Below are 18,679 nucleotides of genomic sequence, written 5' to 3'. Positions count from 1 at the left end.
TGCAGGTGCAGCAAGCAATAAGAAAGGCAAATGACATGTTGGTCTTTATTGCAAGGGGGTTGGAGTATAGAAACATAGAAAATCGGTGCATGTGTAGGCCATTTGGCCCTTCGAGCCTGCACCGCCATTCAATAAGATTATGGCTGATCATTCCCTCAGTACCCCTTTCCTGCTTTCTCTCCATACCCCTTGATCCCCTTAGCCGTAAGGGCCATATCTAACTCCCTCTTGAATATATCCAATGAACTGGCAGCAACAACTCTCTGCGGCAGGGAATTCCACAGGTTAACAACTCTCTGAGTGAAGAAGTTTCCCCTCATCTCAGTCGTAAATGGCCTACCCCTTATCCTAAGACTATGTCCCCTGGTTCTGGACTTCCCCAACATCGGGAACATTCTTCCCACATCTAACCTGTCCAGTCCTGTCAGAATCTTATACGTTTCTATGAGATCCCCTCTCATCCTTCTAAACTCCAGTGGATAAAGGTCCAGTTGATCCAGTCTCTCCTCATATGACAGTCCAGCCATCCCCAGAATCAGTCTGGTGAACCTTCACTGCACTCCCTCAATAGCAAGAACGTCCTTCCTCAGATTAGGAGACCAAAACTGAACACAATATTCCATGTGAGGCCTCACTAAGGCCCTGTACAACTGCAGTAAGACTTCCCTGCTCCTATACTCAAATCCCCTAGCTATGAAGGCCAACATACCATTTGCCTTCTTCACCGCCTGCTGTACCTGCATGCCAACTTTCAATGACTGATGAACCATGACACCCAAGTTTCATTGCACCTCCCCTTTTCCTAATCTGCCGCCATTCAGATAATATTCTGCCTTCGTGTTTTTGCCCCCAAAATGGACAACCTCACATTTATCCACATTATACTGCATCTGCCATGTATTTGTCCACTCACCTAACCTGTCCAAATCACCCTGCAGCCCCTTAGTACCCTCCTCACAGCTCACACTGCCACCCAGTTTAGTGTCGTCTACAAACTTGGAGATATTACACTCAATTCCTTCATCTAAATCGTTAATGTGTATTGTAAAGAGCTGGGGTCCCAGCACTGGGGCCTGCGGCACCCCACTAGTCACTGCCTGCCATTCTGAAAAGGACCCGTTTATCCCGACTCTCTGCTTCCTGTCTGCCAACCAGTTCTCTATCCACGTCAGTACATTACCCCCAATACCATGCGCTTTGATTTTGCACACCAATCTCTTGTGCGGGAACTTGTCAAAAGCCTTTTGAAAGTCCAAATACACCACATCCACTGGTTCTCCCTTGTCCACTCTGCTCGTTACATCCTCAAAAAATTCCAGAAGATTCGTCAAGCATGATTTCCCTTTCATAAATCCGTGCTGACTTGGACCGATCCTGTCACAGCTTTCCAAATGCGCTGCTATTTCATCCTTAATGATTGATTCCAACATTTTCCCCACCACTGATGTCAGGCTAACCGGTCTATAATTACCCGCTTTCTCTCTCCCTCTTTTTTAAAAAAGTGGTGTTACATTAGCTACCCTCCAGTCCATAGGAACTGATCCAGAGTCGATAGATTGTTGGAAAATGATCACCAATGCATCCACTATTTCTATTTCCACTTCCTTAAGTACTCTTGGATGCAGACTATCAGGCCCCGGGGATTTATCGGCCTTCAATCCCATCAATTTCCCGAACACAATTTCCTACCTAATAAGAATATCCTTCATTTCCTCCTTCTCACTAAACCCACTGTCCCCTAGTACATTCGGAAGGTTATTTGTGTCTTCCTTTGTGAAGACAGAACCAAAGTATTTGTTCAATTAGTCTGCCATTTCTTTGTTCCCCATTATAAATTCACCTGAATCTGACTGCAAGGGACCTATGTTTGTCTTCACTAATTTTTTTCTCTTCAGATATTTATAGAAGCTTTTGCAGTCAGTTTTTATGTTCCCTGCAAGCTTCCTTTCCCCCTCTTAATTAAACCCTTAGTCCTCCTCTGTTGAATTCTAAATTTCTCCCAGTCCTCAGGTTTGTTGCTTTTTCTAGCCAATTTATATGTCTCTTCCTTGGTTTTAACACTATCCTTAATTTCCCTTGTTAGCCACGGTTGAGCTACCTTCCCCGTTTTATTTTTTGCTCCAGACAGGGATGTACAATTGCTGAAGTTCATCCATGTGATCTTGTTGATTTCTGGATTCTTTTACCTCAATCTGGTTCAGCAAAATTACTGAAACGAATACCGTTTGTGCTTTAAACAAATCAAGCTTTTATTTAAAAAGCAAATCCCGATCGGGGACTTTATCAGACAGAAGGAATGCAAGTCTGTTCGAACGCACCCACTTCCTACGGACAAAGTGACGTTACATTGTAAAGGGACGATGGTTATACATTTTCGGCAAAAGATAACAAGATAGGGCTAGAGTGATATCCTAGTTCAGCCTATCTCTTTTGATCCCTCTTTCCCTTTGTCCACTCATAAGCCGACCTAAGTATGGTCTGATTTTAAACAAAGACCTTCTGTTAATGTTTCAGGTTAATAACATGATTTAATAAGACCTTGAGGTTTTTCTGCAAGCTATGGGTTTTGTTTCAATATGTGTTAGTGTTGTAACATTTCGCAGTCTCGAGTCTGAGATGTCATGGCTATTCCTCCATGAATTCTTTGTTAGCTTATACTGTCCCTATACAATTCCCACGTTCTCAACTTCAATGTCTCTATACATTTTTAAACATTCACATTCCCCCCTTTTATCATTCCATGATAACACTTAAGATCATTCTAGGAGTATCGCATTCATCCGTTCACACTCTATTTCCTGAATCATATTGTTGTTAGTGTCGAGTAGTTCTTTAGTTCGTTGGATCATAACTCGGGAGCCCTTGACCACAAGAGGGTTTGCTAACCTTGCCATCATTACTTTACAACAAAGGTTAAGGCAACCAACAGTTAGATAGGATCTCCAAGATCCATCTGATAGCCAATCAAACCAGCTAGATCCTTCTGCTGGTGTGGATAACTTCTTCACCTTCCTTCTTATGTGATCAGCGAGATTGGTTATGTTTTCTGAACTATCAGGAATGTAAGTGCAACATTCAGATCCTATCAGGGCACACGTTCCCCCTTTCTCAGCTAACAGGTAATTGAGGGTCATTCGGTTTTGTAATGCTACGGTCCTTATTGCTACCATTTCAGCCCTCCAGAGCTTCAGCAGTATTGTATTGGCCCCCCCTCCTCTCGTGATAGTTTGGCTCTGAATCCATCTGACAGTCTCAGTTAGGGTTAGTGGAACGGGGCACAAAGGAATTCCCCCTTTGGAATGTATAGGGAATGTATAGGGAATGTGAACACACCCAACATCTAGAAAAGTTCCCATTTTGCGCATAAACATAAGACATGTACAAAAAGGTGTTTACATGGAGCTCTCGTCTCTGTCTCCCCTCCCATGCGCCGAAACTGTCATATATCAACACTATTATACAGACTATGGCATACAGACAGTTTCATCTTATGGCTCAGGATTCAGATAAATAGTCCAATTATTTTGCTGATTAAAAGAGTTCAGTTTTCCCGTCTCCCTTCTCAGGTCACCGTCGGTGTAGCTGGCTGTCTATCACTACGGGTAAAAGTTCAAACTGGTCCACGTTCCAATTAGGATGCCAACGGCCTTGTTCAGCTATGGAGGAGAGGAAGTCTGGAACAGAAACAGGAGTTAGAATAACCAGTAAAATAGGTTCGTTAGAGGGTGGTGAGCTTGCAGTGGTGCAGGTGAACCCAGGCACTTTTCCCCTCAACCTTGGCTGCAGTGGGGGTAGTGAGTAACACCTGAAAAGGCCCCTCCCATTGTGGCTCTAATCCCTTCCGAATCCATACTTCCCTGGTGCCACGAGGGACAATTCGGGTAAAACTGGGAGGTCGAGGTGAGCATCTTGAACCTGGTTGTGAGCTAGTCGCAGAGCCTGAGTCAGAGAAAGAACATAGGTGGTCATCAGTCGAGCTGAGATACCATATCTAGGAACAATTTCCCTCATTAACACCTTAACAACAGTTTGAGCCTTATTGTCCAGGGTAGGGTAGGCTTCAATCCATCTGCTAAACACATCTACTATTACTAACACATATTTGTAACACTGAACTTTTTGCAACTCAATGTAGTCCAACTGAAATGTCTCAAAGGGACCTTCGGGTAGGGGCGTTTTACCCCAATCACAGGGGACTCCCTTCCCTGGATTATGTTGCTGGCAAACCAGGCAACGACTACTGATGTTCTGGGTGAGCGCCTGGAGTCTAGGGTGCCACCAAGTAGCCAAAAGTGTGTCACTCGTGGTCCTTGCTCCACAATGAGTAGCAAAATGCATACATTCAATAACCCATAGAGCCAACTCGTCAGACATGCAAGTCTGTTCCGCGGGAGTGGTCCAGAGTTTAGAAACATTGTCATAAGTACATCCATAATATTTCCACAACAGTTTATCTTTTTCAGGAGCGTCCTCCTGTGCTTTGATAACATCTTGGATGGTTGGCATTGGTTTTTCCAAGGCTAACTTATCCTTCGCAGGATTTTTAGTCTTGACTCATCATTTTGGGCACTACCATCTGTTGGTCACGAGAGGCCTGTTTAGCCTCTTTGTCAGCACAGTGGTTCCCTATATCAACCGGGGATTTTCCGGTGGTGTGGGCGGTACATTTAACAACGGCAATGTGCTTGGGGAGCATGAGGGCTTGCAACAAATCAGATACTAGTTGCTTATGGGATATCTCATTCCCCTGTGAGGTTAGGAATCCCCTATTTTTCCATAATTGTCCGAAATCATGGGCCACCCCAAAGGCATACCTAGAGTCGGTATAGATATTGACTTTGAGATCTTTGGCCAAGATACAGGCTCGGGTGAGGGCGAATAGTTCAGCTTGTTGGGCAGAATAGGCGGTTTCAAAAGCGGCAGATTCCAAGACCTGATTCTCCTGGTTTACTATGGCGTATCCTGAGATTCGTGTACCTTCTGGATTAATTCCGTCAACATGCATAATATAGTCTGGATCTTCAATTGGTACATCAACAAAATCTTCCCTGACTGATGTGGCCTCTTAAATTAAAGATAAACAATCATGACTGGGTTCTTCCTCATCTTGGGGTGGCTCAGTAAGAAAACAGGCCGGATTAATTGCAGTACAGTGCTGAAAGGTCAGTTTAGGATTGCCTGTGATTTCAGTGGGTTCTGTCGGATAGAGGGCCAGTCCACATTGCCCTGCACTGGGATCTCAATCGGATCAATGGGAGTATAACCCACTTGGGAGTGGTCCTCTGCCCACACATGAGGATCCACATAGTCAGGTATTTGCACATCCCGGCTGGTAGGGTCAGCCTCGTCTATAGCCTGGCACACCATAACTTCCAAATCTTTAGCGTGGTGGGGCTCTTTTTTCAACCACGCTGCCCCTCGCTGCAGCAGGAACGCCATCTTGCCTCTGTCCTCGAGGTCGACTGCCTTGATCTTTCTCTTCCGCGATTCTGCCACAACCGCTGGAAGGGTACCTATGAAATTGATCTTCTTCCCCAGGAGTCCTGCCACTGGAGCTGGGAAGGTATTTTTAGATCGTTCCAGTCGGATCATTGCCACGCAGTCGTGATGGATGGTCTGTGCCTCAGGTGCTGCACTGGTCTGTTCTCTGGTGCCTGGCCCAAGCAAAGGTGAGGTTTTGCTCTGCCTCTGAGCATGGGGGACATCGATTGCTGGAGTGAAGAGGTCTTCCCATTTCCACTGGGATCGTATGCTAGGGTCACGTGATAGGGTGCCTGCGGCAGGTCCAGAGACCACCACTGAGGGGTTCTAGTGGTATACTGCTGCTTAAGGGTTCCCTGTTTTACAATAATCCCATCATCTCCACACTCCAAATGCAACTGGAATTTGCAGAGGAGGTCTCTAGCCATCAAGTTACAGTCCAGATTGGTTGTGATAACAAATCGATGTTCCACCGATTCTTCCTGATAACCCATTTTAACCGGTTCTGACACCGGGAATGTAGCGACTTGTCCCAGGAATCCTGAAAGTTCCTGTGTTTCAGTAGAGGCAGGGAGTTTAAGCTTTGATTGTACAGAAGACATGAAGGCTCCCGTATCTAGCAAAAAGGGTTGCCACTCATTCAGTATTGGTTCGTCGTCCGGGGAGGATCCCTGCACAATCAAGCTGCATAGTCAATCGGGGGACAATTGACCAAAGTGGTTGTTCTGGGAGAAGTTAGTGTAAGATCCTCCTCTCCCCCCTTGCCCCCCTCCTCTTCCTCCTCTTCCTTTTCCATGCTGACGGTAGGGGCAATTTTTATTCCAATGTCCTTCCTGCCCACAATTAAAACAGTCAATTCCTCTTACCCAGTCCCGGCCTCTTCCCATACCATGCCGGGGACAATAGGGAGGTTTATTAGCAGGGCTCGGGCCATTTGGTTGTTTAGTATAACTGTATCCTTGCTTATCCATCCAATCCTGTATGCAACACTGCAGTTCTATTGGTCCTTCCTCCCGAGATGGCTCTTCCTTTCTAGTCACGTATTCAGTCTTGACCCGGGTTGGGGGCGCACCTCCCCCCTCCCCTTTCTTTTCCTGCCAATAATATCTAACCGCCCTTTCCATCTGGGCTTTACTGTTATCTGCCCAATTCATATTATTTGTCCGGATAGCGTGAGCAATCGAATAGGGCAGGCACTGAAGTAGGATAGCGCAGAATTGAGGAGAATCCTCTCCTGCCCTGAAGGCATTATCTCCTGATTGACTCCCGTATATTTCAATCGGCAGTTTCTTCACGCTTGGGTTTAGTTTCTAATACTGTGGCCATTCTGAAGGGTCATGGTGAGAGAATTGAAGATAGCGTTTAGGCGATCCTGGATATCGTTAGGGTGAGCAACCAACAATGCATCATGAGTACCACGTCCTAGGTGAGTTAGAAATCGGGTGTGTTCAGTTGGGCTCAAGGTTTGCTTTACCAAGGCCCACAGGTCCCTTGATTCTGCATTATAAACTGAAATAGTTGTTCGAAGATCACATAGACATCTATAGTGGGGTGGTCTGCAGCTTGTTGTGCATCAGGGTTTGGCATTGGTCTGACAGGGAATTGGTGTCGGGACTTTGGGATCTTGGAAATCATTTCTAGGTCGGAGGATGTTTCGGAGCTGTCTGACTGCTTGACAGTTCTGCGTCTCGATCGGCGGGGGTGTTTGCTATGTCTTTCACAACTTGGACTGGTAGATTGACTCGAAGATTTACGGGACTGTCTGTGATATAGAGATATAGTTCTGCCCTTTCGAGTGTGAGATCTGGTCCTTTCGGCTATATTGCTTGTGAACTGGGGATCCGAATCGCTATCAGAGGATGAGGAGTCAGTTTGGGTTTGTTGCTTTGGTGGTATGGGGTTATTTTTAACTCCTCTCGCTGGAGTGTAAGGTGGAGGGTGTTGGGAAGAGGACTGGAGCAAGGGGCCAGGAGGTGCGGGAGGCGCTGTTGGGCGCTAAGTCAGTGACCACTCATCAATTTCATCATCAGCCTCGGTTAACACAAAGCCAGCCATTTGACTACGTAGTCGGTCAATACCTTTCTCAGAGGTCCCAGAGGATCTCTTAGTAAGTTTCTCGTGCGCACATTCTTTTTTTTAAGGCGTCTACAGTTTTAACATGTGTTCCCTCTGTCAATGAGAGTCCCAATTTAATAGCATTTATTTGCCAACTTGACAGAAGTGATGCATCTTTTAATTTTTGACAATCCCTGTGCTTTTTTTGCTACTTCTACGCTTCTAGTGCCACCTAGAGGCCACTGGTCATAACCTAATAATTTGTTCAGGGCTCCTGATAATTTTCTAAAGTCTTCAGCTCTTTCAGGGAATTCCTCACGTAACTTTTGTGGCGGACTATCTGCATCCGTTGTTTTATCCAACTGATTACCTATTTTCACGCTGCCCCTCGTATTTAAACTGACTCTAATTACCGTGTTGTTATGCGTTCGCGTCGTCGTGCGATTTGAACAAACTTAAAATAAACACAGATTTTACTGAAACTAACACTGACTTCTGCGTCGCCCCGCGGTTCGCGTCGCCGTGCGATTTGAACAAACTCAAAATAAACAGACTTTACTAAAACTAACACTGACTTCCGCGTCGCCCCGCGGTTCACGTCGCCGCGCGATTTGAAACACTTAAAATAGACAGACTTTACTAAAACTAACACTGACTTCCACGTCGCCCCGCGGTTCGCGTCGCCGCGCGATTTGAAACACTTAAAATAAACACACTTCCGCGTCGCCGCGCGATTTAACAAACTTAAAATAAACACAGACTTACTGAAACCAGCACTGATTTCGGCATCACTCCGCGGTTCGCATTGCTGCGCGTTCGCGTCGGCCCACGTTCACTCTGCCGTGCACTTGCGCCGCCGCACGTCCCACGCCGCCACGCGTTTCACGCTGCTGCGCGTTCGCGTCGGCCCACGTTCACTCTGCCTTGCGCCGCCGCACGTCCCACGCCGCTGCGCGTTCGCGCCGCCGCGCGCTTATCTAGCCCTACCTTTCGAGTTGCTGCGTGATTTAAATCCAATCAGTGCCTAGACGGGCCAAGTGATACACGAGGTCGACATCACACCTGACTTGAACACCTATCCTCTATTTAATTCCCCATAAGCCTTACTTAATTCCCTGTGAGCCTAATTTTCTAAATTTGATTTCTTATGAGCCTTATTTAATTTCTTTTAGTCTCCAAATTTCCCTATCCTTTCGCGTCACTGCGCAGTTTAAATCCAATCAGTCAATGAAAGCCCTAATTTAATGGAGTTTTTCTGCCAACTGGACAGGAGTGATTTTTTTTTAGACTGCAGTGGAATTTTTCTCAGAATTTAAAATCTCAGAACATTTTTTTTTTCAGCACCTATTTAGTACGTTACTTTTTTTTTTGTCTTTTACATAACTAGAGAGAAGTCTGGCACGTAGGCTGTGGACTGCTTTTTGTTATCTCAATTGTTCCAGCCTCAAGGTCGTGTTATTTAATATAATATATATTTTTTTAATCCTTTTGAATCCATCTCAGTTGTTTTGCTGTGCCTTCTCTGAATGTTTTCTTTCGACAAGTAAGTGAGCATGTAAAATCCTTTTTTTTAACCACTGGGACCATGTATTTTTTCTTTTTTTTTACTCAACAAACCTATCCTTTGTGCATTTCCTGGCTCCGTAACTTATCATCCGAATATACGTAATTCAATAAGGTTCACACTCTTAAACTTCCCACATACAGGACAACACTACGAAGGGTTAAAAAAAACTTTCATTCTGTTTGAAAAAGTAGGTGGAGATAAAACAAACCACAACTCCCCGGCTTTTTTTTTTACAGTAAAAATCACAGAAGCATTTCTCATTTAAACAGACGTTCACAAGAGTCTCTTTACTTTCCTATTAACTTTTGGATCCATGATTGATCATCTATCCCTATCTAGCTCTAACTATAACCTATCTTTTCAAGTCGCCGCTTGGTTTGCGTCACCGCGCAATTTCCCTATCTCTATCCCTATTCTAAGTTTGAAAGGTATTCACCAGATTGTCCTGGATCTCGTTCAGACACTACCTGAGAACCAGCGAGTGGCTAAACTTTCCTCAGACTTTTGAAACCGGGGGAAACTGGAGCAGTATTGAAATCATACTCACTCCAATGGCCACTTTCCCCTCGTCTCGTCCAAGGCTAGTCTGGCTCTTAATTCACAAGTTTTCGGCAGTCGTCCGTTGAGATCCCACTTCTGACACCAAATGTTGATTTCTGGATTCTTTTACCTCAATCTGGTTCAGCAAAATTACTGAAACGAATACCGTTTGTGCTTTAAACAAAGCAAGCTTTTATTTAAAAAGCAAATCCCGATCGGGGACTTTATCAGACAGAAGGAATGCAAGTCTGTTCGAACGCACCCACTTCCTACGGACAAAGTGACGTTACATTGTAAAGGGACGATGGTTATACATTTTCGGCAAAAGATAACAAGATAGGGCTAGAGTGACATCCTAGTTCAGCCTATCTCTTTTGATCCCTCTTTCCCTTTGTCCACTCATAAGCCAACCTAAGTATGGTCTGATTTTAAACAAAGACCTTCTGTTAATGTTTCAGGTTAATAACATGATTTAATAAGACCTTGAGGTTTTTCTGCAAGCTATGGGTTTTGTTTCAATATGTGTTAGTGTTGTAACATTTCGCAGTCTCGAGTCTGAGATGTCATGGCTATTCCTCCATGAATTCTTTGTTAGCTTATACTGTCCCTATACAATTCCCACGTTCTCAACTTCAATGTCTCTATACATTTTTAAACATTCACAATCTTTAAATGTTTGCCATTGCTTTTATCCACCGTCAACCCTTTAAGTATGCTTTGCCAGTCTATTCTAGCCATTTCACCCCTCATACCGTCGAAGTTATCTTTCCTTAAGTTCAGGACCCTAGTTTCCGAATTCATTGTGTCACTCTCCATCTTAATAAAGAATTCTACCATATTATGGTCACTCTTCCCCAAGGGGTCTCGCACAACAAGATTGCTAATTAGTCCCTTCTCATTACACATCACCCAGTCTAGGATGGCCAGCTCTCTAGTTGGTTCCTCAACATATTGGTCTAGAAAACCATCCCTAATACACTCGAGGAAATCCTCTTCCACCGCATTGCTACCAGTTTGAATAGCCCAATCAATATGTTGATTAAAGTCGCCCATGATAACTGCTGTACCTTTATTGCATACATCCCTTATTTCTTGTGTGATGCTGTCCCTAACCTCACTACTACTGTTTGGTGGTCTGTACACAACTCCCACTAGTGTTTTCTGCCCTTAGGTATTCCGCAGCTCCACCCGTACCAATTCCACATCATCCAGGCTAATGTCCCTCCTTACTATTGCATTAATTTTCTCTTCAACCAGCAATGCCACCCCGCCTCCTTTTCCTCTCTGCTTATCCTTCCTAAATGTTGAATACCCCTGGATGTTGAGTTCCCAGCCTTGGTCATCCTGGAGCCATGTCTCCGTGATGCCAATTACATCATATCCGTTAACTGCTGTCTGCGCAATTAATTCATCCACCTTATTCCGAATACTCCTCGCATTGAGGCACAGAGCCTTCAGGCTTGTCTTTTTAACACACTTTGCCCCTTTAGAATTTTGCTGTAATGTGGCTCTTTTTGTTTTTTGCCTTGGATTTCTCTGCCCTCCACTTTTACTATTCTCCTTTCTATCTTTTGCTTCAGCCTCCATTTTATTTTCCTCTGTCTCTCTGCATAGGTTCCCATCCTCCTGCCATGTTAGTTTAACTCCTCCCCAACAGCACTAGCAAACACTCCCTCTAGGACATTGATTCCGGTTCTGTATAAGAGTAAGGAAGTCTTGTTACAATTGTACAGGGCCATGGTGAGATCACACCTGGAGTACTGTGCACAGTTTTTGTCTCCTTATCTAAGGAAGGATATACTTGCCTTGGAGGCGGTGCAATGAAGGTTCATTTGATTGATTTCTGGGATGAGATGGCTGTCCTATGATGAAAGATTGTGTAGAATGAGCCTATACTCTCTGGAATTTAGAAGAACGAAAGGTGATCTCATTGAAACATACAGGATTCTGAAGCGGATTGACAGGGTAAATGCGGAGAGGTTGTTTCTCCTGGCTGAAGTATCTAGAACTAGGGGGCATAGTCTCAGGATAAGGGGTAGGCTATTGAAGATAGAGATGAGGAGGAATTTCTTCACTCAGAGGGTTGTGAATCTTTGGAGTTCTGTGCCCCATAGGGCTGTGGATGCTGAGTCTCTGAATATATTCAAGGTTGAGATCGATAGATTTTTGGACTCTAGGGAAATCAAGGGATTATGGGCATCGGGCGGGAAAGTGGTGTTGAGGTCAATGATGAGCCATAATTGTATTGAATGGCGGAGCAGGCTCGAGGGGCCATGTGGCCTACTCCTGCTCCTATTTCTTATGTTCTTAATGTGTGCATAAACTGTAGTCTATGAAGGGTGAAGGAGTGAGGTCAACAAGGAGACTGTTGAAGTAGTCAGGTTTGGTGGTATGTATTAGGGATTCAGCGACAGATGGGCAGATATAAGGTGGCAATGGAAGTAGGCAGTTGTGTAATGGAGAGAATACGGAGACTTAAACTAAGCTCAAAGCGAAACAGAACATCAAAGTTTTGAACAGTCGAGTTGAAGTGGTAGCAGAAGCCATGGAGACAACGATAGATTGAAAGCATGAAAGAAAGACTTGGATTTATATAGCACCTTTCACGACTACCAGACGTCTCAAAGCACTTTATAGCCAATGGGTTAACTTTTGGAGTGTAGTCACTGTTGTAATGTAGGAAACACGGCAGCCAATTTGTGCATAAGCAAGCTCCCAAAAACAGCAATGTGATAATGACCAAATAATCTGTTTTTTTTGTTAATGTTGATTAGGGATGTTTTGCAGGGATTCATGTAGTGCCAGATGACTTGAGGAGAGTTTTAACATCATATGAATGGAGGAAGATGACAACAAACAAAATAGAAGTGAGTAGGGTTCAACTTTGGTGGATTATAAAATACCAAAAATAATCAGTTAGGAGTAGCTGGTGAATACATTTATATAATGACTCGGAAGAGAGAAATCACCCAATGTGACTAATCGTGTTACGACTTTGTTGTTTCTCAATGCTACTTTTTCTAGCTTATTTCAAATCTTTGAAAAATACATTTATGAGAAGATAGTAAATAAATTATATAAATAATGCACACAGTAAGCTAATCCCTTATAATCCAGAGTGAAATAAACCGGATTATTGTAATTCAAATCACATTATCATCATAGGCAGTCCCTTGGAATCGATGAAGACATGCTTCCATTCTAAAAATTAGTCTTTAGGTGGCTGAAAAGTCCACTATGAGAACCACAGTCCCTGTTACAGGTGGGACAGATAGTCATTGAGGGAAAGGATGGGTGGGACAGGTTTACCGCACACTCTTTCCGCTGCCTGCGCTTGATTTCTGCATGCTCTCGGCGATGAGACTTGAGGTGCTCAGCACCCTCCCGGATGTACTTCCTCCACTTACGACGGCCTTTGGCCAGGGACTCCCAGGTGTCAGTGGGGATGTTGCACTTTATCAGGGAGGCTTTGAGGGTGTCCTTGTAAAGTTTCCTCTGCCCACCTTTGGCTCGTTTGCTGTGAAGGAGTTCCGAGTAGAGCGCTTGCTTTGGGAGTCTCGTGTCTGGCATGCGAACAATGTGGCCTGCCCAGCGGAGCTGATCAAGTGTGGCCAGTACTTCAATGCTGGGGATGTTGGCCTGGTCGAGGACGCTAACGTTGGTGCGTCTGTCACATAGTGCATTGCTATGTCAGCTGTGGCTCAGTGGGTAGCACTCTCGCCTCTGAGTCAGAAGATTGTGGGTTCAAGTTCCTCTCATGGGACTTGAGCACAAAAATCTAAGCTGACATTCCAGTGCAGTGCTGAGGGAGTGCTGCACTGTTGAAGGTGCCGTCTTTCGGATGAGACGTTAAACCGAGTTCCCATCTGCTATCTCAAGTGGATGTAAAAGATCCCATGGCACTATCTTGAAGAAGAGGAGGGGTGTTACCCCCAGTGTCCTGGCCAATATTTATCCCTCAAAAAAATCAGGTCGTTATTACATTGCTGTTTGTGGGAGCTTGCTAGTCCGCAAACTAGCTGCAATATTTCCAACACTACAACAGTGACTACACTCGAAAAGTACTTCATTGGCTGTAAAGCGCTTTGAGACGTCCAGTGGTTGTGAAAGGTGCTATATAAGTCTTTTGTTTTTGATTTAAGTCATGGGAGCCTGCTACTGCGGAATACAGAATAAAATCACCTCACAAACTCCACCTGTGTATATTATATACTATAACACAAGTTGGAATGTGTTTAAAAGCTGAAAACAACAGATTCAGATAATACTAATAAAGGCAGTGTCATACCAGTATATAATACCAGTGTCAACCTTGGCTCAGTGGTAGCATTCTTGCCTCTTGAGTTAGAAATTCTTGGATCTCACTGCAGAGTCTCACTCTGAGCATAAAATCTCGGCTGACACTCCAGTGCAGTACTGAATGAGTGATGCACTGTTGGAGGTGCCGTCTTTCGGATGTGACGTCAAACCGAGGCCCCTCTGCCCTGTCAGGTGGACGTAAAAGATCCCATGCCTATATTACATGCCTTCGGCCACCTGAGGAAAAGAGTGTTCGAAGACCAGGCCCTCAAATCTACCACCAAGCTCATGGTCTACAGGGCTGTAGTAATAACTGCCCTCCTGCATGGCTCAGAGACATGGACCATGTACAGTAGACACCTCAAGTCGCTGGAGAAATACCACCAACGATGTCTCCGTAAGATCCTACAAATCCCCTGGGAGGACAGATGCACCAACATTAGCGTACTCGACCAGGCCAGCATCCCCAGAATTGAAGCACTGACCACACTTGATCAGCTCCGCTGGGCAAGCCACATTGTCCGCGTGCTAGACACAAGACTCCCAAAGCAAGCGCTCTACTCAGAGCTCCTTCATGGCAAACGAGCCAAAGGTAGGCAGAGGAAACGTTACAAGGGCATCCTCAAAGTCTTCCTGTTAAAGTGCAACATCCCCACCGACACCTGGGAGTCCCTGGCCAAAGACCACCCTAAGTGGAGGAAATGCATCCGGGAGAGCGCTGAACACCTCAAGTCTCATCGCCGAGAGCATACAGAAATCAAGCGCGGGCAGCAGAAAAAGCATGCGGCAAATTTGTCCCACCCTCCCTTACCCTCAACGACTATTTGTTCCAACTGTGACAGGGACTGTGGCTCTCATATTGGACTGTACAACCACCTAAGGACTCATTCTAAGAGTGGAAGCAAGTCTTCTCTCGATTCCGAGGGACTGCCTATGATGATGATGATGATAATGAAAAGATCCCATGCCTATATTATGAAAAGGAGCATGGGCGTTCTCCCTGGTGACATGGCCAATATTTATCCCTCAACCAGCATCACTAAAAACAGATTATCTGGTTATCATCATATTGCTATATGTGGGACCTTGCTGTGCGCAAATTAGATGCCATGTTTCCAACATTACAACAGTGACTACACTTCAAAAGTACTTAACAGACTGTAAAACACATTGGGACATTCGGAAGTCGTGGAAAGCACCATATAAATACAGGTTTTTTAAAGCCTCCAAGCTTCAGTCTTACAGTTTAAGGCGTCATCAGAATTTTAAGTGAATTACTGGATTTGCCACAAAGCAACACTCTATAAATGATAAATTAAAGCATCAATGGACAATAAATATAATAGAATATTGCAGTATACATAATAGACCAGAATAGTACAATTACAATTTAATTAAATATTTCTATTAAAAGACTTGCTTATGGGACACACCTTTTGTCCATATAACTTTGTGTCCTGTATCACGATTTTTGAATCACGCTTTTTATCTCACAATGCTAAATCGACACTTATTAGCCTATCTGACATGCTTTAGTTGCAGGCCTTCCTGCCATTAGGTGAATCAATGCCCAAATTGGCAAAATTCAGCTGCCATTATATTTATTACTCTATTGTCTTTTTCGTGCAAGCAACTTTTATTTCTAATTCTATTTCTAATTTATAGAATATATTTTTCCTTCAATAGAGTCCCAAGCCCATTATTACAGCCGTGGCCTTTTTACTGCTGCTCCTACCACCATTAGCTGTCGCCACAGCCTCTTTCTGTCACCCTTGAAGCTTTTCCCATTTCTGCCACAGTCAGTGTTGCTCTGTGGCCTTTCTGGTACTGTCAGTCTTGCACTACTGGGTTATCATTGCCGCTTTAAGTCCTGGTCTTGCTGTCACCCCCAGTTTTTTTTCCTTTTGATCCTCTCACTATTGGGCCCTGGCCAACTCTACTTACCTATCCATTCGAAGCAAATGCATTGAATCATAGAATGATACTGTTATATATGCAGACTATAGATATACTCTCTGTGCAGTCACTGTATAGTTGCATAAGATGGAGACTTGTTACCTGATGCACTGATAAGGTTTACACTGTGTATATACTATGCTGGCACCACTAGAGGGTGCAACTGGTGGAGACCGGGGTTTCCTGCCCCTGTGGCAGAGGCTGTCCATCAGAGGGTCACCTGCATAGGTGTGCAGGGTCCAGTATAAAAGGCTGCCCACCATACTTGTGCCTCACTCTGGAGTTACGAATAAAGGACCAAGGTCACTACAATTTGAGTACAACACATTGCCTCGTGGAGTCATTCATAAGTACATTACAGACATAACAACTGCCGATGAGAATACGGACTTTCACGCGATTATGGCTACTTTTGGCACACTAAAAGACTTCGCAGAGGGTGATGATTGAGATGCCTTCACAGAAAGGTTCGAGCAATATTTCGTGGCAAATGACCTGGCGGGGAGACGGACACAATGGCAGGAAGCGCAAGGCTATACTCTGACCAGTTGTGGGCCCGAGGTCTACCGCCTCGTCAGGGACTTGCTGACACCCATGAAGGCCAAGGATAAGACATACGATGAGCTGACTGAACTAATTCACGATCAACTAAAACCTAAATAGAGAATCCTCACGGCCAGGCACAGATTCTGCACTCACCGCAGATCTGAGGGCCAGTAGATTGCAAAGTCTGCTGCCGACCTCAGGAGACTTGCTGCACCATGTGATTACGACACGCATCTCAAAGAAGCATTGCGAGACATCTTCATTATGGGAATTGACCACAAGGGCTTGCTTCACAAGCTATTATCTGCCGACACCACAGAGTCAACCTGCAGAAGGCCATCAGCATCAATCAGGCATTCATGACCTCGACCTGCAGCAGCAAGCAAATTATTCATCCAGTGGACTCAAACACGGCAAGTACTGTACACAGAATGGTGCCTTTCACAGGCAAGACTATAGAACGTGGCTCTGCCTAGGGCAGAGAGCACAGAAGTCAGGACTCCAGAACTCAGAGTCCGCTGAGAGGTGCCAATCGAGTAGCACCATACTGGCGTTGCGGAGGAAACCATACGGCTCACCAGTGTCGGTTTGCTGAGTATGTATGCAAAGCCTGTAACACGAAGGGCCACCTCCAGCGTATGTGTAAAAGAAATACAACTCACCGTCTGGCAGAGGAGTCAATAGATGACTTTGAATCCAGCGGAGAGTATGATGATTTGGCCAGAGAGGCAGCTCAGCCCCAAGAAGAAGTGTATGGAGTGTATACCTGCACCACCGATTGTCCTCCAGTGAAGATGGAAGTTGAGATAAATGACATTCCAGTCTTCATGGAAGTGGACATGGGAGCGAGCCAGTCATTGATGAGCCGGGATGCCTTTGAGAGGCTATGGAACGAAAAACGACCCGAGCTGGTTCTAGTACAGGAAAAGTTGCGCACCTACTCCAAGGAGCTGATCCCAGTCTTTGGCAGTGCAGATGTAAGTGTAATCCATAATGGCGTGGTGCACAAGTTACCTCTGTGGATTGTTGCAAGTGAAGGTCCGAGCGGAAGAAGGTGGATGGGGAAGATCCAGCGGAAATGGGAAGACCTCTTCACTCCAGCAATCGATGTCCCCCGTGCTGAGAGGCAGAGCAAAACCTCACCTTCACTTGGGCCAGGCATCAGAGAACAGACCAGCGCAGCACCTGAGGCACAGACCGTCCATCACGATTGTGTGGCAATGATCCGACCGGAACGACCTAAAAGTACCTTCCCGGCTCCAGTGGCAGGACTCCTGGGGAGGAAGATCGAATTCACAGGCACTCTTCCAGCTTTTGTGGCAGAATCACGGGAGAGCAGGATCAAGGCAGTCGACCTCGAGGACAGAGGCAAGATGGCGTCCCTGCTGCAGCAAGGTGCAGCGTGGCTGAAAAAAAGATGGCCGCGGCCATATCACATGGTGCAGTGCTGAGGGACCAACACGAGGTGTCTAACAAAGGATTTGATTGGGGTAAAGCCAGCAGGGTTCTCCTAAAGGAGACCTGCAACCTCTGAACTTAAAGAGACATTGCATGCATGGCAATCAATGTAACGAACTGATCAAGATTGTGAACAAAATGTCGTTGCGAGATGTCGGTACCAGTCCTAATGTAAAGAACATAATGTTGTAGCGAGATGTCGGGAATAGAGTGTCCCCAAGAGTAGCAAATGGAGGGTGAAGGCACTGATCCTGATATCCTGCCCCAGGTCTATCCCACGCTCCAGGCACCTGATGGCGGTATTCGCCATGGACCCTGAAACGAAAACGGCGCCAATATGCGCAGTCGGCCGCTGTTGCCCACCACTCGGGTGGAGATGGCGCAGCCCCCAGATCCAGTCGCTACCTCGGCCATGTCTGGGAGCGAAACGTCAGAACCAATGAGTTCCCCAAATGGGACCTGGAACAGCCAGGTTCCCAACACCGTTAGAGAGCAGGCAGAAGCTTCTGCAGCCCTCAAAGGAGGACAGGGAGGCCACACACATCTGTGGCTCTGCCCACCACTAGGCAACGGCAAAGACCCTGATTCCTGGCTAGGTGAGCGAGCAGGGGGCGCAGCGCCACTATCAGACAACTAGGACCCCATCTGGTTGCTCTGGAACTTGCATCTTCGCATACCTGCACTGTTACCTCAGCACTTACCATGACTGAACCATGAATGCAATCTACCTAATCCTGGTGCACGACCGCAAAATGTAACGAATGTAAGTCACTGAAT

The 18,679-nt window shown here is 45.5% G+C and overlaps 1 protein-coding gene across 4 annotated transcripts in view; it reads left to right on the top strand.

Annotated features, from left to right (window-relative positions):
- Nucleotides 1-18,679, top strand: part of rad54b (RAD54 homolog B) — a 298,314-nt gene that overhangs the window by 1,959 nt on the left and 277,676 nt on the right. For 2 of the 4 annotated variants that reach the window (XM_070894106.1, XM_070894063.1), the window contains exon 2: nt 12,431-12,510. The exons of the other annotated variants lie outside the window; for them this stretch is intronic. In XM_070894106.1, the coding sequence (XP_070750207.1) occupies nt 12,490-12,510 (21 nt within the window). In that variant the 5' untranslated portion in view covers nt 12,431-12,489. The remainder of the gene's footprint in view (nt 1-12,430; nt 12,511-18,679) is intronic. 4 annotated transcript variants of the gene reach the window in all.

This window comes from Pristiophorus japonicus, chromosome 1 (genome assembly GCF_044704955.1).
Source record: "Pristiophorus japonicus isolate sPriJap1 chromosome 1, sPriJap1.hap1, whole genome shotgun sequence".
In the NCBI taxonomy this organism is placed as follows: Eukaryota; Metazoa; Chordata; class Chondrichthyes; family Pristiophoridae; genus Pristiophorus; species Pristiophorus japonicus.
The sequence above is the reverse complement of the archived record's forward strand: the minus strand, read 5'-3'. Positions and strand labels throughout refer to the sequence as shown.